This window comes from Carex rostrata, chromosome 20 (genome assembly GCF_964058835.1).
Source record: "Carex rostrata chromosome 20, lpCarRost1.2, whole genome shotgun sequence".
NCBI classification, from domain to species: Eukaryota; Viridiplantae; Streptophyta; class Magnoliopsida; order Poales; family Cyperaceae; genus Carex; species Carex rostrata.
This window is the reverse complement of record NC_135937.1, coordinates 7,129,474-7,156,623: the sequence shown is the minus strand read 5'-3', so window position 1 is coordinate 7,156,623 and position 27,150 is coordinate 7,129,474. Positions and strand designations below refer to the sequence as shown.

The 27,150-nt window shown below is 35.8% G+C and overlaps 2 protein-coding genes across 4 annotated transcripts; both read right to left on the bottom strand.

Moving 5' to 3' along the window:
* Positions 1-863: 863 nt before the first annotated feature.
* BRM (transcription regulatory protein SNF2) lies at positions 864-14,443 on the bottom strand. 2 transcript variants are annotated; one of them, XM_078321820.1, is made up of 15 exons: positions 14,168-14,443; positions 11,534-12,892; positions 9,715-10,904; positions 9,196-9,388; positions 8,127-8,242; positions 7,937-8,024; positions 7,612-7,698; positions 7,201-7,293; positions 7,039-7,122; positions 6,452-6,652; positions 5,541-5,783; positions 3,744-5,351; positions 2,689-3,255; positions 2,219-2,476; positions 864-1,746 (listed from the first exon to the last, which is right to left on the bottom strand). In XM_078321820.1, the coding sequence occupies exons 1-15, from the start codon at positions 14,201-14,203 to the stop codon at positions 1,159-1,161; spliced, it is 6,711 nt and encodes a 2,236-aa protein (XP_078177946.1). In that variant the 5' UTR covers positions 14,204-14,443; the 3' UTR covers positions 864-1,158. The 2 variants fall into 2 exon arrangements, with proteins under 2 accessions (XP_078177946.1, XP_078177945.1); XM_078321819.1 differs by having other exon boundaries at positions 9,715-10,907; positions 14,168-14,441.
* Positions 14,444-21,570: 7,127 nt separating this feature from the next.
* LOC144572288 (sec-independent protein translocase protein TATB, chloroplastic-like) lies at positions 21,571-24,726 on the bottom strand. 2 transcript variants are annotated; one of them, XM_078321797.1, is made up of 6 exons: positions 24,402-24,726; positions 23,675-23,796; positions 23,481-23,540; positions 23,035-23,164; positions 22,512-22,649; positions 21,571-21,970 (listed from the first exon to the last, which is right to left on the bottom strand). In XM_078321797.1, exons 1-6 carry the CDS (start codon positions 24,622-24,624, stop codon positions 21,822-21,824), a joined length of 822 nt encoding a protein of 273 aa, XP_078177923.1. In that variant the 5' UTR covers positions 24,625-24,726; the 3' UTR covers positions 21,571-21,821. The 2 variants fall into 2 exon arrangements, with proteins under 2 accessions (XP_078177923.1, XP_078177924.1); XM_078321798.1 differs by having other exon boundaries at positions 21,571-21,961; positions 24,402-24,720.
* Positions 24,727-27,150: the final 2,424 nt, after the last annotated feature.

Genomic DNA, 27,150 nt, shown 5'->3' with positions numbered 1-27,150 from the left:
ATATATATATATATATATGGCTCACATGTTTTCAGTACATAAAAAAAACGAATGGAGCTCCCAAGTTAAAATATAGAGATGGTAAAGGAATATGATCTTACTAATTATCTCTACGAGTACTTATTATTGGTTAGGGAATGTAGATGAGAAGGTAATGAAGAGGTGCATGAATGAAACTCCAGTAGTGTTACGTTTCTTGATGAAGATTGAGAGAAGAAAGAAGATTAGGGTTCTTTTTAAGCCAAGTGAAAAATTCCGACAGCATGTAAAGCGCACGAAAGAGATTGAGCCAGAGTGAAATCAGAAAGTTGACGCACATCTTTTATACTTTCTAATTGTTATGGCCTCCCTGGGAAAAGAGGCCCACCGCCAATTACTTTCTTCATGTAGTAAATGATGTTTTACTCTATCTAACAATTCTCCTTAGTTTTCTCATTTCTGTAAAGATATTAGAATATAACTTAATTTGATGCCAAGCAAACTATTATAAAAATGAGCAGGTTCATATGCCTCACACCCTTGTCTCTGGTTTCAAAGTCCAACCGGTTGATCCAAACAGTTCGAGATGATCTCCATATTAAAATGTGATTTAACACCAAATTTTATGTTTTCGTGGAAATTTTTTACTATCTTTTTTATACGTACATAATCATTATTTTCCAGAAGATTCTAGAATATCCAAAAACAATGATTTTGTACACATATCAAAACAGAATAAAAAAAACAATCCAAAAATATATAAAATTTGATCTCTTAGCACATTTTAATATGGAGATAATGTTGAGCGGTTCATATCGACTATTTGGAATTTGAAAATGGAAATAAGGATGTAAGTCACAATTGAGGCATGAAAGACACGAGTATTTGAACCCTACTCCATTAAAATTAACAGAAAAAAAAATTTACCATCAGCCAACAAATTCTACATCACTTCATACCTATCCAAGGTCTTTTACAAACTAGCCACCAATATTACTAATGATTTACCAGCCCATCTCATACACATATGAGCCTGACCTAATGAACTTAAAAGCTCTTTTTTAATCCACTACAGTTATTCATCAATTAAAACCAAAAACCCCTCTAAAACTAACTGCCCCCCATAAGACAATAAAACTAGAAGAATATACATATAGAAATTATTCAGCAATGAGATAATCAAAGGTGACTAGGCCTCCTCTTACCAGTGTCAGATCGCATTCTCTTAACAGGTTTCGCCCATTGAACATCTCCAATGCCTGAAACCCCAGTCTCGACATTACTAGACCCTTGACCCCACCTGACACTCTGGTCCCGTTGAAATGGAGTTCTTGAACTCTTAACAACATTAGTAGCAGCTGGTGAAACGGGTCCCATTCTACCCGGATTCAGTGGACCAATCCGATTGGAACTTGAAGGAGATCCGACAGCAAACTTTCCAGTGGGCTTCTCTCTATCTTTTCTCTTCTTCTTGCATATGACAAGGTCACCTGGGTGCGTCAGAAGAGGGGCCGGGGTGGAGTCCCTTTGAGACTTGGAGGATCCTTGGGCCCGGTTCGCCATGTCAGAGGAAGAGTGGCTGCCACGGGTGGTGTCAGACTTGGGGGTCGATGCTTGCCGCTTGCTGGATTTGGGAGAAGCAGCAGTAGAAGTAGACAGGGTGGAAAAGTTGATAGAATTTCTGACTTCCCGGAAATCAGAATCCGGGAAAGCAATCTTCATGATTTCAAAGAACAGGCTGTGTAGCCTCTCTGCTTCATTTCTCACCTGTCAGACATGTTTACAATATTTTATTGCAATTGCAAATCATCACTACCTTTTGTTTCCAACAAAGACAGAAACCAATAAACATAAACAGCAAACTTACTAACCTTTCTGCACAAAAAAAGGAAAAGCAATCAACAGCCTTTGTTAATCAGATAAGGATTTCTACGTAACTAATATGGACAAGACATCATACAAAATAACCCTCGAAAATGCCAACAATAATCAATCAACAGAGAAATTCTTGTTATATGGATGCAGAAATGCTTTCCAAATTATACCAAAAAGCGCAAGTGAAGATTTTGACAGAACAGTTTTTAATTCATGCAGTGCACAGACAATAGAGTCAAAACGGCTGCATGAATCAAAAACCACTCTGTTAAAATGTTTACCCGAAAGCATAGTTGCTTGTTAGGCATAAGATACTTGACTATGGGCAGAATCCCCTGAAAGAGAGAGAGAGAGAGATGCAGACCTGGTAGAGAGTGTAGGAATTGTTGAAGTACCGAACAACGTTCTTGAGCATAAGCTGGAGATCGGCAATGAAGTCCATAACATCATTGTACTCTGATCCATCAACTCTAAGCTCAATTCGACGAAGGTCGAGAAGGCTGCTGCCAGATGTCATGAAGGTAGCCTTCTCATTGCGCCTCCACCAGTCTGATAACAGTGGTATTATCTGGTGCCCATCCCGGTCTATCCTCTTCCATAACTTGCTTATCACATTCTTACACTGCACCATAAATAATTCAATCTTAGCCTCACCTATGATGTACGGGTAGTCTTTTATCACCTCAATATGATACAGTGATTCTGGTATTTACCACAATGAAATACCACATGATATACCAACATAAATCGAATGGTAAAGCAATGCAGGTAAAAGAAGAACACTTCAAAAGACAAAAAAAAATGATAAGTTGAAAAGGGCAAAATGGTACATACCTTCCGCTGAGTACTGTCAGTCATCCTTAATTCAGATCCAGATCCAGATCCTGACCCGCTACTAGGCTTACCACTCCAACCTCCCTTCGAAGGGCCATCCCTTGCATCGGCAGATCCAGAACCCGACAAGTTACTCAACCTACCTGATTTCGGGGTAACACTTGGAGAACCCTTCTTACTCTGAGCATTTGCATTCTTCTTTTGTTTCCCCGCAGAAGCAGAAGCATTTTCTCTTGACAGTGTATCAAATGACGGCTGGGCCACACTTCTCTGGCCCAATGATCTATAGGCCGGTGATCTCTCTTCAGACTTCTCCACATAAGAGATGTTGTTGTTGCTGTTGTTGTTATTGTTAGTAAATCTGGGACGGTTGCGCATGCTACGCTTGCGCTTGATCTTGGGAGGGATTTGCTGCAGCTCATCCTGCGGCAATTGCTGCTGCTGAGTTCTAAGTTGTATTTTTTCTTCATAGCCCTCTTCTCGGTCCGGATTCCAGTTAGCACTTGGCGGCACCTCCATGTGAGAATCACCGGATAGTGCAATCTCCCCCTCTTCTAAATCATCAGTCTGTATCACATTATATTATATCAAACCAGAGTAAAAATAGTATTACCAAATATTTACCAAGAGTACGCAAATTAGTTAAGAGCGAGGCTACAGTACTATACATGGATATCGGTCTGTACTATGGATCAATATGTCAATTTTAAAGTTCAAACAGTTCATCTGAACCGTTCAACATGATCTCCATATGAAAATGTACTTGTAGATCAAATTTTACATTTTTTTTTTATATTTTTTAGATGGGTAGAAAATCACTTTAGACCAATCAAAAGTAGTAATTTTCTACTATCTAAAAAAGTAGTAAAAAAAATTTATAAACAATATAAAATCTAGTAAGCAAGTACAATTTCATATGGAGATCATGTTGAACGGTTCAGTTGACTGTTTGGACTTCGAAAACAAAGATATTGATCCATAGTACCAATTCACTCTATACATACTTACATAGTACCATGACCTCACTCATTAGTTAAAAGAGAATGAATACGTACAGTTCGTTTGGAGAGAGAACCAGGACGAGATTCCAAAGCAGAGAGGGACCCAAACTTTTGAGAAGACTCTGATGGAGTAGCGGGTTGCGGTAACCTCTGAGTGCCACCACCAGATGAAGACCCGGTAGACATGCCACCCGTTTCCTCGTCATATTTTCCATCATTGTTCCCAGTTTCATCCCCACCATCCAATGCATCTTGATAGTAATAATCACCATCAGCACCATTACCACTATTGGTGGGCCCGGTGTCATCTTCTTCTTCCTCATCCTCTTCTCCCTCTTCCGGAAGGTTCTTGTTATCCTCCTCTTGTTCATCTTCTTCTTCATCTTCAGATTCTCCCATCTCTCCTTCCTCCTTGACTGCTAAATTAGCATCTCTCTCCTCCTCTTCTGACTCCTCTAACCCATCATCAGACTCCTCAACCTCCCGGTAAACCGGCCTACCCCGACGCCTTGCCGAAGAACTCTCGCCATTGTTATTACTCTGTAAATTATTTGTCAATCCATTTCTCCAAGGTTTTTTTGAGAGGCTAGCCACAACAGCATCCACCTCAGCAGTGTCCGTACGAAGCCACTTTGGCACCTGGGTGTGTCGTACCATGTCTCCTGGCCAGTCATATTCCTCATCCATTTGATCAAACATCTCAACCTCTTCTTCGGTCCTGGCAATCATGCGGTTCACCTGTTGCAAGGATGGTACATCATGCACCATCTCCTGATACCGTTCTTCGTCATGCAATAAGGTCTCTAAAGTCATGCGCCTCTCTTCATGTGTTGTTCTTTGGTCAAATCGTCCTGCATTTATGACCTCGTCAGCCATGTCAATCTTATATTGTTGTATATTATTGCGAATAAGGCTCTCAATTGACCCAATGTAACGGTCCTTCCCAATCAAATCATCCTCAAAATCTGTGCCAGAGCCACCTGCCCTTAAATCATCCTCCCTTTGGAAGCTCGAAATTTTATCCACAACTGCTTCTAAATAGATAACCTTCACCTCCCTGGTTTGACCAATACGGTGGGCCCTGGCCACCGCCTGCTCCTCATTTTGCGGGTTTGGATCTGGATCATATATCACCACTGTGTCTGCACTCTGTAAATTCAAGCCTCTCCCGGCAGCACGAATACTCAACAAAAATATAAAGCATTCCGAATTAGGAGCATTGAAATCCACAATAGCAGACTCACGCTCCTCTAAACTTGTTGTGCCATCAATACGTCGGTACGCCAGTTGCCTCCACTGCAAATACTCTTCCATTATATCCAGCAATTTTGTCATAGTGCTGAATAAAAGGACCCGGTGACCTGCTTGATGCAATTTCACAAGAATGCGATCCAGTACCCATAACTTGCCACAAGAACGCACAATGAAATCTTTGGTGAAATAGGCAGTGGAAGGGTAGCTCAGGACGGGGTGGTTGCACACTTTCCTAAGCTCCATACACTTGTTATTTAAAGTTTTGTAGCTCTTGGGTTGGTAATTAGGGTTCTTTTGTGCCTTGAGGGACTCATCCTCGGGATCCACACGGATCGTACCAGTTGACTTGATCCAGTCATACACTGCACCTTGCATGGCTGACATTTTACATCTCAAAACAATTGCATCCTGAAAGCAAAAATAAAGACCACATGCAATGTAAGGAAAAGAGGCAACATTTGTAAGTGAATTGGACAGTACATCCAGATAAGAACAAAGAGCATAGACATATACATGGGTACTTTGCTTCAGACTCTCCAAATCTAAAATGGTGAAAATAGTACAGTCAGTAAGAAAGATATATAGAAGGGACTTCACCTTGCGAGGGAGAGAACCTTCAACATCCTCGACACGGCGCCGGAGCATAAAGGGTTCCAAAATCTGGTGAAGACGATGTATAATAATGACCTTTTTTTCGGTCTCCAACCAATCGTCTTCATCGGGGTCAGAAGGGCTATCTCTTTGGAAGGGCTTTGAGAACCATTCCTGGAATGCCTTTTTGTTGTCAAATACCTCAGGTAGTAGTAGGTTCAGCAGTGACCACAGCTCCTTCAGGTCATTCTGTTGATTGAAGTATTATATTAATATTATTATATTGCAGAATACAATTCAATTTAAAAAAATGGTAAATTTTTGCATGCTTATAAGCAGAGATAGCTACACGTAGGGGTGTTCATTGGGTCCAATTTATTTGGTTTTCAACCGAACCTAATAAGTTTGGATTAAATGGTTTGGTTCAGTTGAATTTTTTAATCACTTCGGTTTTTTATATTTGGTTGGGTTTATATTTTTCAAAACCGAAAAGACCAAAACGACTGAACTCTATATGGTTTAAATCCATGCTTTAGTGTGATTAATGGTTTGCCAACTTGTTTGGACTAAAAATGAAGCAAAATTTTGGTTTGGATATTTTAGAACATCTGCATATTTTGTATGGAATTGAACAATGTGTGTAATGTCAACATACTGAAATTTACTTTGGTTATTTTGGTTTGGTTGACAAGTTTAATTCGGTTGGTTCAGTTGTATTTTTAAAAACTGAATAAAATTCTGCCTGTGTAGTTTTTGCACAGCCTGTTCTAACAATTGTTTCAAATAAACTTCTCTATCTTCCTACCATTACCTAATTTACTGTCAGGAAAAAACATCTGTATGACTAGTTCTAATGAAATATCTAACAAGGAAAATGTGTGTGCATGCATATATAAGAGAAGATGGAGAAATGATACCTGAAGAGGGGTGCCAGTAAGAAGCAAACGCCTCTGGCACCGATACCTGTCAAGGTCACGAGCCAGTACAGACTCTCTATCTTTCATCCTTTGGGCTTCGTCTATTATAATATACTTCCAGTCTATCCTTGACAGCTTTGATCGATCATACATTATGAACTCATATGTCGTCACGAGCACATTGAATTTGACAGCAGAGACCTTATGCGAAACATTACACAAGTAAGACAATTGTTCAATTGGATGTATGTGGGCCCCTTGGACCACTAAGAATGATGCATCACTTCATGGACACCAAGTATATTAATCTATACTAGTAAAGTGTTACATGTACTTTGAGGCGCCATTTCTGACATTCCTCAACCAAAAATTTTGTAGCAGTTATCAAAACTTCATGATGTACCCTCAAGAAGCAATTATACTATAATGCAAAAAATTGGTGCGCACAAAGTTCATATATGACCAACAACTTGAAAATCATCCCAAAGATACTCTTTTGACATGATGACCAAGCAAGATGATACCTTATAGTTCATCATATAAACTGTGTCCTATTTTCTTTTATGTACCGAATGTCAAAAAATTACCTGTTGGAAGAGCTTGGCTCTGTGATCCTTGTTGCCAACGTAAAAAATGCAAGATACCGATGGCAACCAGTTAAAGAGCTCACTCTGAAAGAAAACAGATCAGTGTCAGTGATAGGGATAAATTTTAGTAAATAGATTTCAAATATGAACAGGAAAACACACCTTCCAATTAACTAAAACAGCATTAGGAACAATAATGAGGTGGGGCCCATAATTTCCTTTGAACTCCATGAGATATGCAATCAATGCCATAACCTGTCAATACACAAAAAAAAATAATGTGTAATGAATGACATGCCTCAGTGGGTACATGGAGATGTAGATCCACAAAGGTACAAGGGTCATTCAAGTAAATATCTTACCTTCATAAATTTCAAAAACTAAGGGGCTAATTTAATTTACGATATCCAGCAACCCTTTCAAGGTATTTTAGAGATTTATTGTACAATATTTCTCAATTTTATGTTCTCGTCAGTTCAAATATTTAGTTATTGCACCCCCAAAGTTTAAATCAAATACAGTGCCCTAACCGGTAGTCAATCTACATTTGAGAGATAAGAGAGAGAGAGAGACCTGAACAGTCTTTCCAAGACCCATCTCATCAGCCAAAATTCCATTCAACTTGTTGTTATATAAAGAAAGCATCCATTGGAGTCCAACCTTGACAAGAGAAAAAAGAAATTGAAACAACTTTCTGATAGAACTTAATAGATGAACTCATCCAGCTTGTACCACTAGACAGCTGTAATTATTTTTGTCAAATTATAACTTGTATGACGGATCATGACAGCTGTCTTGAAACCTCATTCCTAACAGTATCACAATAGAGTGAACCTCGATCATAGATGATCGTATAAAATTATTTGTATCAAATTTTCGCTTAGATTTTATGACATACCAGCTGATAGTCTCTAAGAGTTCCTTTTCGTAACATAGATGGTTGCCTTGCAACCTTTTCATTTACAGCATGAGCAAGATTGTAGTACCTGAAAAGGGTTCCCGAGAGAGCGAGAGAGTAAATAAAGCCTCACAAATTCAATCATTTTGTTATAAAAATGCCTGAATAAAATCAGGAGTAAGAAATATACTTGTTAACAGAGGTGGAACTCTCCTTGGGGGCATTCATCTCTGAAAATTGATTACGTATCATAACTTCCTCCCTTGCACAAGCTGCTGCTACTCTAACCTCTTCCTCTGATAACCCCTAAATATCCCAGAAAAAATACAATTCACTCTCCACAACTTACCTTGAAATATATATCTTTAGATGGAAATAAAAGGGTAAGCAACTATTCTTTCATGAAACCTTGGCAGTTCTTACAAAGGTGGAATAATCTTGTAAATTTATGATTAGCTACATCATTGTCCAAATTGAGCTTACTACATGATAGGGGTGATTAATGAGCGAGCATGAGCGAGTTAGGGTATGCTCATGCTCGCTCATTAAGTAAATGAGCGAGTTGTTAATGAGCGAGTTTAAATGAGCGGATAAATGAGCGAGTTGTAAATGAGCGAGCTTTTAATGAGCGAGTTATGAGCGGCTCACGAGTTATGAGTCATAACAAAATTATATAGTGTGCCCACGCATAACAAAATTTGTTAAAAATCATCATAACAAAATCCAACAAATTGTCATAATTCATTTAAATGAGAGAGTTGTTATGACTATTACTTGTTTTGGGATTTAGGCGGAGGTTTTGGTTCTGCCGATTTACAAAAAAAAATGAATATGAAACTATGAATATTAGTATATTACACACGTTACATTGTGCTCACCATATTACACAGGATCAAATATGAAACTATGCTTACTATCTATCAATCTTAATGAGGCAAGGTTGATGTTACACATAATTACATATGATTAAATGTGGCAAGGATTAGATGTGGCAAATGCTTAATGAGCGAGTTATGAGCGAGTTGGGTCATGCTCATGCTCGCTCATTAAGTAAATGAGCGAGTTGTTAATGAGCGAGTTTAAATGAGCGGATAAATGAGCGAGTTTAGACGAGCTTTTAATGAGCGAGTTATGAGCGATTTACTCACCCCTACTACATGACATGCATAATTTTTCTAGAAATAGAATTCACATGCATTGGATTGAAATTTTCACATCAGATGAGTTCATATACATATTAGAGGAACCAAAGATTATACCTGAGAACGAGCTGCAGCTGCAGCTGCACTTGCAGCCTCCTCAACCTCTTGATTAGCTTTGGAAGAAGTGATCTTTCCCCCAAGCTTCAGCAAATACTCTTCCGTTTGTGTAAGGAATGAAGATAGCACATTGTACCTCTGTGCCGCATCCCCTGGTACACTAGTCTGCTGCTCTAATAGCATCTGCCGGTACCTGCTCATATACATGTGTTCTCATATCTGATTGAAATCCATCTAATCAAACCCTAGCAATTCCTAAATATAACTATTTTGTCAACTCATTGGCAATCAAGGTCCAGTAATATATCCTCATTGGATAAGTGTTGAGACAAAAACATTAGTTAAAGTACTAGACAAAACTTGGTAGTTAGTACCACTCGGATCATAGCTTTCATATTTGTTTTCTTTCTTTATCTCCATACTTTAGTTTGTTTGTCACTACTCCATGCTTTGTAATGTTTAATCAGTACTTTGTCAATGCATCTAATTCAAATGTAATGTTAGGAAGCTATTTATTACCTCTCCACATCATTGTTTTTCAATGCCTCCATGCGCTTGTTCCTATCATCATCCTTCCTCTTTGCGAAATCCTTTAACATCCTCTCGTGATACTTCGCCACCCCCCTGTTCCTCTGTGTTCTTGCATCCCGCACAGCCCAGTGTGCTTCTAGAAACTTCTTCCGCCACTGTAACAACAACTTTAAGTGTTTCTCTCTCTGAGCGCGTTGAAGCTGCAGCACTTGCCTCGACAGCTCAACCCTCTGCCTCTCACACTGCCTAACAAATTTTCGATATGGCCGGTCTGGCATTGCCATAATTTCTTGTTGCTCTTGATCAACCTCTTCTCTGACACGGGATTGAAGTTCTAGAAGTTTCAGCTTTTTCTCTTCGATTTGCAACCGCAAGACCAGATCAGGTCGGATCCGCTTCCTCTCTAAGTTGATAGCCAATAACCCACTTATCTTTTTCAAATTTTCCTGTCTCCTTTTCTTCATTAGCAAAGGCCCCGCTTCACCCAGTAGGTCCTTTATATCATATTTCAGTGCAAGGCTAGAATTGTAATTTGCTGCGCCCATGGCCTCATTTTTGCGAGTAAATGATGGGAAATCAAATATCGGACCGTTGTACTTTCTTGCCACTGGGGGAGCGCCACCTGTAGAAGTAGAAGCAGAGGTTGCGGCTCTCTTGGTCTGATCAGTATCTCCTCCAGTATTAGTAACAGCACTAGTACCAGCATCAGCGGGCACAACAGCCTTTCCCTTGTCACCCGCACTGCCATCACTCTGTGGGGCCGATGAAGGTCTCTGAATTGGAACTACCTTCTCAATCTCCTGCTCAGGTTTAACAATTACTGGATTGATTTGTACTGTGCTTGTACCAGGAATGGTTTGCTGAGTTGGCATGGGCTCCTTTGGCAAACCAGAAGCTCCCATGTGGGCCGGGTTATTGGATCTGTCTTCTACAGCCATGGGGGATATACAGGTGGCCTCTGGTTTTGGCACAGGTTGAGGCACTCTGACCTGTAAAGGTATACGCTCTTGTAGTGGCTTCTCACTGGTTGGATGTAATTGATTAGCAATAGGTTTTTCTTCTGTGATGGTGTTAGCCGGGAATCTTTCACGGTGCTGCCCCATTGATGACGCTGGTGAAGAGTCAAGTGGTGGAACCATAATTGCTTCCAGCATTTCAGACGGTAGTGAACGGTCACTCTGCTTATTACGAAAAAAAAAATATATATACTTTATTTTCAAAAATATTAGAGAAACATGCCCCAAGCAAATTACAGCAACTTCAGGTTGAAGTATTCTACATATATTATAGATTTGAATCAATACTCCGAAATCTGTTCCAAAAAAGATGCGATGACACATGGATCAAACTGAGAATTACCTATATACAGTAAAATTGATGTTGACTAGCAGGAAAACCTCTTTCATATTGTCAAAAAAACCAAACCAATTATCAAAATATTTAGGAAAAAAATATTTATTTAATAAAAACTCATTATGAGTTGCTAAATGAAAAATAAATAAAAATTTGTTATTTTAGATACAATAGCACCTAGCGGACCCAAAACAACAATCTTCTGTACCTAGTATTCTAGAGCAGATCACCATAATATACCATGAATATATACACTGCTTTGCAGTACCTAAAGCTGGTACAACAACAATCTTCGGTACCTAAAAGGGTTCAATTCTAAAATAAAGTAGAAAAGGCTAGTGATATGCAATTTCTTAGAAGTAGCAGCACAATCTTATACATCTAGGTATATCAATTGTTGGTCTTTCAAGAAGAGTAACTAAAGGTTCTACAAAATCTAGCAATGTTTATCTACCTTGATCCTTTTAAAGGCCAAAATCTGAGCTTTAAGCACATGAAGCTGCTTTTTCGTGAAACCGAAACCTGGTCTCGCACCACCTTCCCCAGATGAGTTACTGGGACCAGGATTCGGCATCCCTGCAGAAGCAGTTGGTGGTAACTGCACTTGCTGCATCTGTTGCTGTAGGAACTGCTGCTGCTGTTGTTGTAACTGCTGCTTTTGTTGCTGCTGCTGCTGCTGATGATGTTGTTGCTGCTGCTGCTGCTGCTGCTGATGTTGTTGCTGCTGCTGCTGCTGATGTTGCTGCTGCTGATGTTGCTGCTGCTGCTGCTGCTGTTGCTGATGTTGTTGCTGCTGCTGTTGCTGTTGCAGCTGCCTCATGTACTGCATTTGTAACGGCTCAGAACTTGGACCGCCCATGAAAGCACTCTTCATAACTGGAGATTCTTGACCAGTACCGGGACCCACATTATTGTTATGATTAACACTATTAGATGCCTGACCTAATTGCATAACTGGAAGCCTGGCTCCTCCTCTCTCCTGGTGTTGGAGATTGGTAAGCATCCCCGGCAAGTTGTCCCCAGAAATCACTCCCGGCTGAACTGGTTTCCTCGATTTCAACACCGCACCGTGTTGTTGACCTGACATCTCACTTAATTGGTTCTGGTTGCTTCCATGCGAAGCAGATCCTTCACTACCACCTGGCGAAGGCATGACCATCTGTTGGTGCTGTTGTTGCCCCTGAATGGTAGTAGCACCACTGCTCTCTCCAGCATTTTTCTGTTGCTGTTGAATTGCAGCCATTCGTGTTGCATTTTGTTGAAACATTTGAGCAACTAGGTTCATATTTGCTGGCACAGATAAGTCCAGGTTCTGTTCCTTGGCCCATGCTTGCATCATTTGCATTTGGTGCAACATTGCCAGCTGATTTGCAGGGGGCGGGTTACCAGGCTGCGGTTGCGCGGGTCTCGACATATGGGGGTTGCTGTTATTACTGCTGTTGCCGCTGCTGTTGTTACTGTTTCTCTGCATAGACATGAGCTCCTGCACTTTCAAAGCATTTGCAGTAGCAGCATTACCCTGTTGCTGTTGTTGAGGTGCAAGTAGACTTGCATGCGACTTCTGTTGCTGTTGCTGAGCTGCTTGTTGTTGCATCGCATATTGAAGGTACGCTTGTTGGAGGATTGGGTTCGGCTGCATTTGCATGTTCTGCACTCGCATTTGCTGTGGGGCCCCAGATGTGGAGGGGAAGTTGGGAAGGTTGTTGGAGGTCATTAGTTGGTGAGGCCCATTGCCAGGTTGGAAGTTAATCTGCTGTTGCTGTTGCTGTTGCTGTGGCGGTTGCTGATGGTGTTGTTCCTGTTGCTGCATCGCCTGAAATATACAGAACAAAGAAGTTGTATTGAAAGAGACTTGAAAATAATAAAAATAACATATTTTCTTAACAGACTATAATTTGTTATAGAAAATGAGATTAATTTAAATTTTCAAGAAAAATAAGAATAACTAAACAGGAAGGATGACAATCAGGAAAGAAACACAATAACAAGGGGTACTTGTTATAGGAAAAAAAATGAAAATATTATCAGACAAACAAAATAATGCTCATAAAAGCCCACAATCATAGGATATAAAGAAGAAAAAAGAGAGAATCATTTTGACATATTAACAACACAATGTAACCTACCATCTCTCTCTCTCTCTCTCTCTCTCTCTAAAACACATAAACATGCACACGTACAACTGCACAAGCCCCCACTTTTGCCACTAAATAAGGAAACACAATCTAATCACCAAAAAGATACACTGCTTATTAAAATTAGTTAAATGGCCCAAAACAGTATTTGCCGATTGCCACTAAACTCTCCCTTGTTCCCATACACTCTCTTCAGTAGAAAACCAGTCAAACCAGTCAAAGCTTCTGACACAATTTTTTCAACAGCTAAAAACAAAACTAATAAATTCGTACCCAAAAAAAAAAAAAACATTATCCAAACGATACCAAGAGCGAACTTTAGGATACCTAAGAACATGCCAAGTGGAATGCTCTAATTGGCTGTGCAATACATGACTTCTCTAACAAACGGTTACCCTACATTACTTTGGAGTTCTAAAAAAATGGGTATTAAACAAATAGCTGAAGGAAGATAAGAAAAATAAACTGAGAATGTGAAGGGATTTCAAAGGTAAAATTATACAAAATACAATGAAAAAAATAAAATATGGCTAGTAACTTAGTCCCAATTAATCATAATTGAGCTTCAATTCAAAAGGGAAACAATAAAAGTAAGTATCGACTACTCCAAATGAATGATTGAAAAATTGCCACAGTGAAATCGAAGGTGTTATCACTCAATCTAAAGGGAAAAGAAAAACTTCTCAATTTGACCCAAATTTTGTATCGAATCAGAGCAGCACATAGGTGTTTCTCATAACCCACAACCCCAAAAATATTCTACAAAAATTAAAAACAAATAAATTTCAGTCAGCTGGAACCTCCAGAAATTCAAACGAAAAATCAAAATCCCAGTAAATACCCAGCTTCTCATAAACTTAGGAAAGCTAAAGAAGAAAAGAAATTCACTATTGGATGGAAACGAACAATTTCAACCATACCCACAAAAACTGAGAAATGAAATCGCAGCTCACCTGTCTAAAAGCCAAATTCTGCTGTTGTTGTTGCATTGGATCGAAGCCTAGCTGACTCTGACCCGTAGAACCCTTGGAATCTCCGAAATCCTAAAATAGCCACAGATCCCGCGCCATTCGCGGACGATCCACGCACCGTGCACCAGATCGAGGCGAGGGGGACCTTGTTTGCAATTTCTCTTATCGGATCCGATTGGAGCTTAAAATTGCACTTTTTTCAGCATCCTGTTTGGTCAAACCCTAACCACGGTTTTGGTATTTACTCTCTCCCCCCTCTGTTCCCTGCAGCTCTGTTTTAATAAGCAGATTTTTTGTAGATTTTCCGCTTACGTCCCTTAAAAAATAATATTACAAAGACTCTGAAAAATTAGTCGGATGTTCGACGAGAGCATGTGTAAAAAATTAAAAGAAAGAAAATCATTACGGATCGTAAGTTTTTATCAACAATTGTGTATAAATTCAAATTTGAAAGTTAAGGAAATTTAAATTTCTTTGGTAAAGAGATGCATTTAGAATTTATAATTTCAAGTTTGTTTTTTTAAATTAGTCGGGATATGTATTTATAGATCAAATAATAAAGATAGAGTTATAATAGTCAATTTAGTATAAAATCTTCATAGAACTATTTGTGTTATTTAGTTTTTGCTGGAATATGAATATATTTTTTACATTAAAATGGTCCAAAAAAACTATGGGTACTAAATAGTAAATTAAAAGAAAAAAGACGACCCGCATGGGGCCCGAGATTAAAAAACATAATGGGCTAACATTATAACTGGTCATCCATCATTTTCAACAGGCAATTATTGTGCTCATTGTTATTACCTTTTAATATTTTCAAATATGATATCAATTATATCATCGGATAATATGGAAATGTTTATCTTTTATTCCATAATAATTTGATTAAAATCTTGTCATCAATAATAATTCAATTATAATATGAAATTGAATGCACTTTTTTCGTTAAAATGGTCCAAAAAAATCTACGGGTAATAATAAACTAAAGAAAAAAGACGGTCCGGCCCGCAAATGAATCCCGACATAGAAAACATAATGAGCTAATATTATAACGGGCCATCTTTTATTTATACCAGGCTATTATTGTGCTCGTTGTTACTCAATCAAAAGAGTGTTTTTCTTAAAAATACAATCTCCACAGTATCATGAGATTAATTAGTACATATATTCTTATCTTTATTTATTCCATAATAATTTCATTATAATATTTTCATACAAATAATCCAATTGTGACTTTTAATATTATAAAAAATATATTAAAATGACCTTCAGATTTATTTTGAAACTTTGTCACTTTGTCACTTTGTCAAACAATTAATAATTACACAATCTTACGAGGTTCAGATGCCAATTTTTCGTAATTCTTTACTATTTTTGTAAGGTCCCATTGTCATGTAGCTGTATCAAGCTTAACCGTAGTAAAGAGGTTTCTTAGTGAAGAGCAGATATTAAAATGACCTTCAGATTTCTCCATAAATACGATTTTGCACCTGAGCAATGGCAACTGGACGCTAAAAATGCGGATCCCAATGCATTGTCCATTTCCATATTTCTCCTCGTAAAGTACGGTCAACTCCCTAAAATGACGATTTTGCCCTTATTGTTAAGTTGCTTTCGCGGTTTACTTTGGCTCGAAAGAAACTTGTAAGGTAAGTTATACTCTAATAAATCAAAATCTTTAGGAAATAAATATTGGTTCTATTATTCCGATCCCAACCATTCAATTTCGTTGAGATTCACATATGAAAAATTTTGAATGATTGAGATATGTTATTCCATTGGAATCACAGCAGATTTATTTCCAAATCTTTATTCTGTTCCGATATTTAAAAATTGATAATAATATTTTTATTTTTAAAAATATAACGAAAAAAAATTGAGGTGAAAATTTAACAAAATTACATCTACTCTTTGACACGTGTTCCCATATCATATTGACCGAAATTTTTATTAATATTCCAAAAAATTATAATATTTCAAAATGATATTTGCAAATTTGTCCAATTTGAAGAATAATTCTCCGAATCTAGTTTTTCTTTTCAGAGAATAATTCTTCAAAAAGAAGGGTTGGATTCAGAGAATTATTCTCCGAATTGGACAAATTTAGAAATAACTTGATAATGAATGCAGATTTTGAAATTTTGTAAAAAAATTTAATATTAATAAAAACTTCGATCATATTGAATTCATGCATTCAAACGGGAAAATAATTTTATGGAAAGAGAAGAAGTGGATCCTAAAAATAATTCTCCAGAAAGAAGGACCGAATTTGGAGAATTATTATCCGGATTAGACAGATTTAGAAAAACTTGAAAATGAATGCAGATTTTAAAATTTTGTAATTTTTTTTAATATTAATAAAAATTTCGGTCATATTAAATTCATGCATTCAAACGGAAAAAACACGGGAAAAAAAATGTAAGTATCGAATTATCTAGGGTAAATTTCGTTGTAAGTCACTAAACTTTATTATTTGTCACAAATTGGTCACTGAAGTTTGATTTGTCCTTTTTGAGTCACTCAACTTTGTTATTTGTTCCAATTAAGTCCTTCTATATTTTTCCATCAAAAAATTTAACGGAATATTCCTATTCCGTCCAAAAAATTAACGAAATATACTCATTTCATTCAAAACATTAACGGAATGATCATATTTCATCCAAAATACTAACGAAATTAGCATATTCCGTTAAAATTTTGGATGGAAAAATATAAAGAGACTTGATTGGGACAAATAACAAAATTGAGTGACTCAAAATGGACAAATCAAACTTGAGTAACCAATTCGTGACAAATAACAAAGTTTAGTGACCTACAGCGAAATTTACGCAATTATCTAACTAAACACGTGTCGTGTGAACATGTTCATAATTCAGTAGGAACCAATTGAATTGTGAATCTTTGCATTCTGTTCATTTTGTATGCATGCGTTCAGTTTGTTTGTTTTGATACTTAATTTTTTTAACCGTTTTTAAGTTGTTTAAGCACATTAGTTCAGTAAAACCTTTTGAATGTATTCATTCAAAAACAAGTACAGAATTGTCACACTTATTCAACCAAGGATATATATTGCTGTTCAATATTAATTCAATAAATCACTTGATATTGATTTTGAGCGGTCGTAGAACTTGAATTCGTTATAAGTTGGATTAAGTTTGAATTCGTTATAAGTTGGATTAAGTTTGAATTCGTTATAAGTTGGCTCGTCTGAGTTACATGCGAGCTGATTTTAGGAATCCGAGTTGAAATCTTAGCTTGAAATCGTCACGAGTTGAACTAAGCTGGTCACAAGCTGATGAGTTGGCTCGTTGGGTCTGACTAAATCTTGTTTTAAGAAAAAAAAATTATATAAATTTTTGAACTAAGCTAAACCGAGTTAAACAATATAAAATACACATAAATTTATATAAATTCACAAATTAATATCTAACTGAGCTAGACTTTAGCTTAAATTTTTAAATTTTGAACCGAATTAGTGGCGAACTGGCTTGATAACAGCTCGGTCTAATAACGAGCGAGCTATTAGCGAACGAGACAAGTAGGAGTCACAATTAAACCACGAATAAGTCGCCCGCATGTTAGCTGCGTGTGCATGCATTTACAATTGTTTCGAATTATGAATCTCGTAGAAGACAAAATTCTGTGCATGAACGCGATAATTTATGACAGCATTTAAGTAAGAATAAAGTAGTTTGGACTATGGAGTATCAAATAAATTGCTTTCAATGGCGCGCATGCGACAAATTTGCTGCACTAAAAGATTTCTGTCGTTTATTCTTGGTTTGGGACCAAATTTTAAAGAAAGCCAGGTATGCAAATGTAAAATACAAGCCTAGCTGCCACTTGCCAACTTGCCATGGCCAATCCATGCATAACGTGCGCCGAAATTTTTATTAACACCATTCCTAAAAAAAAAAACAAAAAAACAAAAAAAAAATTATGGACGTATGAAATTACTCAGACAACAATAATTTAATTATAAAGGCTGTGTTATTGAAATTAATTTTTATAATTTAAAAAAAACACACACACACACAGATTTAACAGAATTTCAAGTCTACCAGAGTCGCAGCGACAATTATCAGCCGTATTCTTGGGGGTCCCACAAAAACTAAAAAAAAACAAAATATTCGGTTGATTTTTATTTATTTTTAAATAAAAAGAACAATTAATAATTTGAATATGTTAGAAAGAACATCAAATAAAATAGATGAAACATCTAATAATTTAAATGCACTAAAAGAATTTTGAAGCTTGATTTTTTCCAGCTATAAAAAAATTAAACTATTTTTTTGGATTTATCATTTATTTTATCTAATGTTCTTTTTAACATATTCAAATTATTGATTGTTCTTTTTTTTTAAAAAAATATTATAAATAAATATTAAAAATCAACCGAATCAAAATTTTAGATTTCTTCAACTTTTTAAAGTTTTCGCAGAGGCCGCAACGACAAATGGCGACCCCTCAAGAATAGAGCTGTCAATTATCGTTGTAGCTCTGGTATTTTTTGAACTCCTCATCATTTATGGTTTTTTTTTAAATGGTAAAAATTTCGGTAACGTGCGTTATATTTATTTAATTATCCGTGTAAATGTAATAATTTTAGCGTTATATTTATATATATTTAAGAAAAGTTATACTCAACCTTTTAAAATATAAATATTATTTTAGTGTTGACCTCTATAATTACAACCTAATGATTTGATGAGATCATTGTATTGACGTTAATATCTGATATAATATATGACTTATATTTAAATATTTTCTGACGATCTATAAATATATCGATACATAATTAAATTGGACACATAAAATTAGTACGGTAGGATATTTAATTCCAGGCCCCACCAATTCTAAAATCGCAATTAAAATTTAATTAAAATATTAAACAAATTCCAAAACTCAACGGAGATAAAATAATTAGTTCTCGTAATTATTAGTTATCGTGAAAATATTTTTAATTTAAATTTAAAAAAATATATTTCTTAAAGAAATCGTTATCTAATTGTTCTCGTAATTTTTAATTTAATAAATAATTACTGTCGTATCAGTCAATTTCACGAATGTAAAAATTTAGAAATTAAAATTAACTTAATTTTTTTTAGTGCTCGACAATTGTCTGATTTCTTTTAAATTTTACTGATGTAAATGTTCTCAAGCTAATTTTCATTTCTATTAAATCGGATATTCATCTTTGTTGTGACATTTCTATTAAAATAAGAGGATAGGATAGAAAATGTTGTTTGAATCTGTTATTGTATTCTTTTGTATTTTCCTGGAGCTCAATAAAAGTTTATCATTTCCTTTTTCATTTTTCCGCTTTTACAGTGCATAATTTTATACAAAGATTTTGTAACCGTCGCCTCTTTTTACAAAGACAGTAGTTGCAACTTGCAAGATTGCTCAGCGCCAGCCAAAGTAAATAAATAAAACATGTGACACTAAATAGGAAAAATAATGCTGAAATAGTGAGGCCATAGATACTTTATACTTAGCAATGCGCAAGTAGATCCCTATTATGAGTATTAATAACCGATTTTTTTATAAATATCCAAAAAAATAATTAAATTTAAAAAAAATGATCAAAGTTGCACCGGATTGTGAAATCTACCCAAACCACAAAAAAGGTTTTGCAAAAATTCAGTCTAAAACCGCAAAAAAAATTGCGGTTTTAGAATTCCAAAACAGCAATTAAAACAAAAGAAAAAAGAAAAAGAAAACCCGCAAAAAAAATTTGCAGTTCCAACTTTTTTTTCCATTTTTTCAGATTTTTTTAATTTAAATAGAAATATTTATAATTTATTTATTTTTTGTATTGAAATGCTAGAAATATTTAATATATTTCTTTGAAAATAGATGGAATACTATATAATTTGATTTATTAGAAAGACTGCTACAAATAACCCGGATCAACATTTTTTATGCCGGATTTTTTGCAGCTGTAAGAAAAATTAATATATTTCTTTATGTGTTATTGGGAAAAAATAAAAATGTTTGGATTCTCAGTTATTGATCCTGGTTCAAAAGTCATTTCTAAGTAAATATAGAAAAATTGTCATCTTCTATTACATTTAATTTCTAAAAAAATGTATCTATTTTGGGATTTTTTTTAAAGTTATTTAATGATTGTTATTAAAAAGAATTCTCAAAATAGATACAAATTTTTATAAATTAAATGTACAAGAAAGATCATAATATTTTCTGTATTACCTAGAAGTGACTTTTAAACCTAGATCAATAACTTAGAATTCAAGCATTTTTAATTTTTTCCAATAACTCGTAAAGAAATATATTAATTTTTTTTACAACCGCAAAAAATTTGGTATGAAAAATGTTGATCCGGGTTATTTGTAGCAGTTTTTCTAATAAATCAAATTATATAGTATTTCATCTATTTTCAAAGAAATATATTTAATATTTCTAATATTTCAATACAAAAATAAATAAATTATAAATATTTCTATTTAAATAAAAAAAATCTGAAAAAATGGAAAAAAAAGTTGGAACCGCAAAATTTTTTTGCGAGTTTTCTTTTTTCTTTTTTTAATCGATGGCTTTGGCAAAACCGCAAATTTTTTTTGCAGTTTGGATAGATTTCAAAATCCAGTCCAACTTTGATTCATTTTTTAAATTTAATTTTTTTTGGATATTTATAAAAAAATTGGTACACTATTTTCATGCGTTATAGATATAATTTATAAGAGAACAAAAATAAATTTGTAAAAAATAACATATTTTTACAATATAATTTAAATTAAATAATAAATAATATTTCTTAAATGACATGTACATGTTATAACATTTCTTAAATGATTTTTTTTTTATCTTTTTGATATATTTAACAATATAATTGCTCTGTCTTCTAATTAGTCATTCGTAAATCGATTGAGTTTTCAATAATTTGGTTCCACAAACTTTCAAAAGTCAAAACAATCAATCTAAACCATTCAACATGATCTCCATATAAAAGTCCAACAATCAATTTAAACAGTTCAACATGTTATCCATATGAAAATATACTTGTAATTTCTAATTTTGTTTTTTTACTATTTTTAAGATAAGTAGAAAATCAGCTGATATAAAGATTTTGCACCATTAAAAAGCAATGATTCAATCTAAATAAAATAGTAAAAAATTTCTTAAAAACATAAAATTTAGTGGGGAAGTACATTTTCTTATGAAAATCACATTGAATGATTCAGATTGACAATTTGAACTTTAAAATGAAAATATTAATCTATAATACGAACCAATCCGCACCAATCCGCATCATGCATAGTACCATATCCTCAATCCCAACAGTATACACAACTTATAGGGCTCCATTACGTCCAAAAGCTAGATTTTAATTTGCTATTTGCACACCACAAGATCCTCCGAGACTTTAAAAAAATAAAATTAATAAAGATCTAAAATTTCGATTTTACATTCTCTACTAATCAGCACATGCAGAGGAATGAAGGCCCCAGGAGTATTACCAGTACATAAACAGTCCTCTAACTTCTGTTCACAAATATCAAATTTTAAAAATAGAAATTTAAAAACTCAACTAGCATATTTTCCTAGTGTACAAAACTTCACTTGGTTTGTCTTGTCCCAAATGCTCTGATAAAACAAAGAAAAATGTTCCTCACTCGCTCAGTTGTTTTTCAGAAGATTTTGTCTCACTAGAACTATCCGAAATAGGAGGACCTTCTGAAGGAGTTGCAACTGCAGCTGCCTCACCTGGAGTTGCCTCAACTGGTGTTGCTTCAGAAGGCATACTTGAAACTGCAGCATCTGAAGTAAAGCAAAGTAAAAGCAATATGAAAATAGATAATAAATCAGTGAAATTTTTTTTTTTCAGATTGAGTATTTCGCACTGTCCTCCCTCCCCCACCTAAGGTAACAGAATATTTCTGTTTAGATCCGGACCGTCCAATCAGAATCTGCACGAGTATTAAAGGGACCCCATGCATTCCACCTTGGGCCGCCTTGGTCCGGATCTAAACAGAAATATTTTGCTACCTCAGAGGATATGGAACCCAACACACCCCCCGCCCCCCCCCCCCCCCCCCCCCCCCCCCCCCCCCCCAAATTCATATCACCTAAAGTAACTCAAATTTTGAGTTTGGATCCGGACTGGCCTGGATTTTGAGCAGACGGCCTGGATCTAAACTGAAAATTTCAATTATTTCAGAGGATTTGGACTCAACCCACCCCCCCAAACACACACACTGACAGAAAACATTTGAGGTTTTAAGATACCATCATACCATCATTGCAAACTGTCAGAAAGATTTTTTAACAAGCTTGTTTCCTAGAGAGAAAATTTTAAAACCTTCTGGCACTTGGGAGTTGGTGGTGGGTGGGGGTGTATCAGCAGTTGCAGTGGCCGTAGATGCAGATGCAGCAAGTTGTTCCTCAGTTACTTTTAAAAGTTCTTCACTTGAATAAGCACTGCTTGTTGGCTTCCCATCTCCAATTAAAACCAGCACAAAGCAATAAAATCAAAAGACAATTGAAAGAAATGATTTCATCAGTTTTCCAATAATAAAGGACCGTGCAATTTGATACAAGACAGGCAGCTACTCTTTGAATTTCTCCTTTTGTTTTAAATGAATGAGAAGACAGAATTGAGGCTGAATTGGTAAAATTGAGGTTATTTTTAATCTTAATCAGGGTTTAAGCTGATCAAAACCGAGGCCTAGTTGAGAATTCAAATTCATAGTTTTACAATTACAGGTTATTGTGCAGTATCAGCACCTTTGTTAAGGTAGGAATGGCACGATTCTCCGATAGTTACTGCAACCCAACTACTCAAAAAATAAAGTTACCCAAAAAGAAATAAATTTACTACTTACTTGGGTCAACAGGAGGTGATTGCTTGGTAGCGGTAACAGGAGAAGAGTTATAATTAGGGGGAGAAGAAGATGCCACCTCATCTAACCCAATCTCACGCTCTAAGGTGCTCTTAAATTCTTTTGACACTTCCTATCCATAATAACAAGCATGTAATTAATTCATACAAATTAACTAGTTACCAGTACAGATTGGTTGGGCAGGGGTATGAAATGTCTGGTATAGTAAACTCCGTTACAAGCCATAAAGGGGCTTTAGTTCATCAATTTTTAATGTTCTACAAGTCTAGAACAAACTGCCAAAAGATATGAACTTGAGACTCATACAACAGGTACAGATCTGCTGGGTTACAAAATCGTGCAGTGTAGGCTTAGTTCTACAAGCCTACCGGTGTTTTCATGACCAATTTTTGGCCATTTTGCAAATAGAAAACAAAAATCGTGCTCACCTGAAGTTCCCGGATCGTGGGTTGGAAAGCTCTTAAGGTTTTACCTAAATTCCGTGCCACCTGTGATTTTCATCAACCACTTAAAATCCAAAATCAAATTAAGGTAGAAAGGAACATGTAAAAGATATTATCAATAGTACTGATACTCTCTTATGACTATAAGAAAATAATGATACTGGTTTATTCAACAGTACCTCAGCTAGACCTTTTGGACCAAAAACAAGCAAAGCAACCACACCTATGACCAAAACCTCTGGTGCACCGACTCCAAAGAGAGAGGCCACCACCACATTTCTGCGGTTTTTCCCTTTATTCTCTGAAATTTGAAATAAAAACGAATTTAATTACCAAATCTATAAGGGGGTAATCAGAAACGTTTATTCTCAGTATTAAATCAGTAAATTCTTGCTTGCTACAGAATAAAAATGCCATTTAATTTAGCAAAATAAGCGACAAACCAACAAAGATTACTAGTGTTCTACTTCTACCTATTGATTGAAAGGGCCTAAAAAAATATAAATTAACCTAGTTGATTGGGACAAATCAAAGTTGAGTGACCAATTCGTGACAAAGTACAAAGTTTCACCTATTGATTGAAAGGGCCTAAAATACTAGTAGAAGTAGAGCACTAGTAATCTTTGTTAGAACACTAATAAACTTCTACCTATTGATTGAAAGGGCCTAAAATACTTCTACCTATTGATTGGGACAAATGGAAAGTTGAGTGACTTGATTGGGACAGTGACAAATCAAAGTGAGTGACTAATTCGTAACAAAGTACAAAGTTTAGTGACCTCTGGGGAAATTTACCCAACAAAAAAAAAAAAGTTATTATAACAGGTTGTGAATAAGAGACCGTTGATTTTCCAAAAATAAATAAATAGAAATAATAAATAAACAGAAGTCGAGCTAGGAGAGCACCTCTAGCGAACGGGTAGTGGCGAGAGGAGAAGCCAGAACGAAAGTGGGGCCCACTTCGTAGAGATAGAGCTGAGCAGGAGAAAACGAGACCTTTGTTGGAGTGTAGCTTGGGGTAGAGGAATAGTTTACAGGAATAAAGAGCGGAATAGGAAGAAGATGGAGGATTTGAGGGCACTTTCAGGCGGAGGGGGCGGAGCGCCGCCGTCGCCGTAGCCGAGGCCATTAATTGGTTTCTACAGAGAGGTAGAGAGATAGAGAGAGAGATGGCGCGACCGAGTGAGGAAGTGAAAGAGGGGAGTCTGTGTGTGGCTTGGGTCAACAGGTGGATCCGTATCCTCCCAGGTACCTGACTCAACACAATTTAAATGGACGGATCAAATTTACTCTTAGACGGTCGGGATTCGGGATGGCAGAGGGGGCAGGATATTTCTGCTTTGAGATGCGTTCCAATCCATTTTCGGACCGTCCGATTTAATTCTACTCAGTCAGGTAACCTGAGGGGATAAGAATTGAGGGTTCACAGTTCGATTCGATCTGCCTTTTTCTCAGAGCCCTTGAGGCTGCTTAATTCATATCACCCAAGGTACCTCAAATTTTGTTTTTTTAATATGGACCGTTCGATCTTCTTTAGCATGAATATTGAAGTATCCCGGCGCACTACTCTTCGGAACCGGATTGGTCCATATTCCGATTATATGGTCCGGATCTAAACTAAAAAATTGAGTTAATTCAGAGGATCCGTCCGGACTCTTGCTGGAAAACTCTTTACCTTAAATTAATGAGTTTCAATCCAGACCATCCGATCTGCTTTAGCACAAATATTAAGAATTCCGCACATTTTTTTTTAATTTAACATTTTCTCATTTTTCGAGAATATATGAATAACTTCTTAAATATTAATTTTAACACTTTAAATATCTTTTCCTCCTCCTTTCAAAGATATATATTAATAAAAATAATAACAAATATTACCCTGGTCATGGAATGGTTTGCATGCATGGTTCCCTCTAAATAGGAAATTTTATATTCTTCAAGCTCGAAGATAAATTAGACAAGTGACCATATTAGAGTTCAACAATAGTCTCATATCAGAGGGGATTAGTTGAGAAAATAGAAAAAGGTCTCAAGTATCACGTTAGTATTTTAGTAGAAATTAGAAAAATTTTAAATTTCAAAGTATTTTAGGGTGTTTTGTAACAGTATAACACTATTTCATTAATTTTGGTAAATGCTTGTGTTTTTTGTTTTATTTTAGTGAATGCATTCCTCCTCTTTTGCTTTAGTTTTTGACACCTTTATAAATTGTTATTAATTTATTTTGGAGTAAATGCGCCTAAAAAGAAATGATCTGGTATCAATGATTTGAAAAGCTTGAATCTTAATTATGATCTTATCCATAATTAGTAAAATTGACATTTATATACTCTATGGTTACTGTTAGTGTTGAATGAGTACTTTCGGGAAAGAATGAGGTGAAAAATTGAAGATGAATGATTGTTTGGTTATGTAAATTGTTTATCCCTTAAAACGGTATATCAATATGAATGATTGCAGGGTAATTACATTGAGAAAGATTTGTCTGATTTTATAGATAATGAAATAATTATCCGAAGGTTTCAAAATATGAGGACTCCAAGAAACAAACTAATTTAATTATTTTTCTTGATAATTTTGTGCATATATTTTGTTTATGATATTTTGGACGAAATTTGTAGTCTTCTAAATCTATGTTATGTTATTGGAACATATAAAGAATCTGGCTTTGCCTCTGCTCATAAATGCACCAAACTAATAAGTTTTGGAATGACCAAATCAAAGTGACATATTAAGTATTACCATTTATTAACCAAATTCATCATCGTTATAGTATCAATGCAACATAGAACATTTAGTGCTTTATCATTTTAATGGAGCCCAATTAAAAAATACTAATATAAATGATGAACATTATTAATCGTCCTTTCATGCATTAACCCACAAGTGGTTTAAGTTAAAAGAAGAAAGGAAAAATTCACCTATTGACACAAGAAATAGAAAGAAGAAACAGAGACATGATCAAGCTAGAACAAAAGCAATTTTGCTAGGTTTACTTATCAAAAACTGATAAAAGATAATAATATATATATGAGCTCAGCTGAAAGAGAGAAAAGATTCTGAATCCAATAACAGATGTAATTAATAGTATATTTAAAGAATGCTTCTAACTAGTAGAAGTCAAGTCATCAAGAACCAAATTAAATTACAAAAGTGTAGCTAACTTCTACATACATTTGAACTAAGTAACAAAACTACGTACTTAACCAAAAGAACAATTCAAAACACGAGAGCCTAAAGATTTCGATAAAGAAATGAAAAAACATCGATGAAACCAAGACCGCTCCCTTCTCTGCCTGATTAGAGCTTGGGAACATCATCGGCTTTCCTATCCAAGTCCAGGTTGTCCGGCAGTGGGCCCGGGCCCCATCCATCTATATCCGTTGTAATGAGAAGATAGAGGGATAAAAGATCATCCTCGTCAGCTGTCGATGGGCCACAAGGGTCAGGCTGAGCCAAGGCCGCTCCTTTCTTCCTCTGACTCGCTGTCAACTCGAATTTCCGTTTCTGACGAGGTGGCTCCCACTCATCATCAGACTCATAAACCTCCCACACCTTCAGCCCACCAGCCCACCAGCGAGAAACCGGCTTTTTCTGACGAACTTCCCTCTCGTCATCACCATCATATTCTTCATCATACCGGAACTGCTTCAAG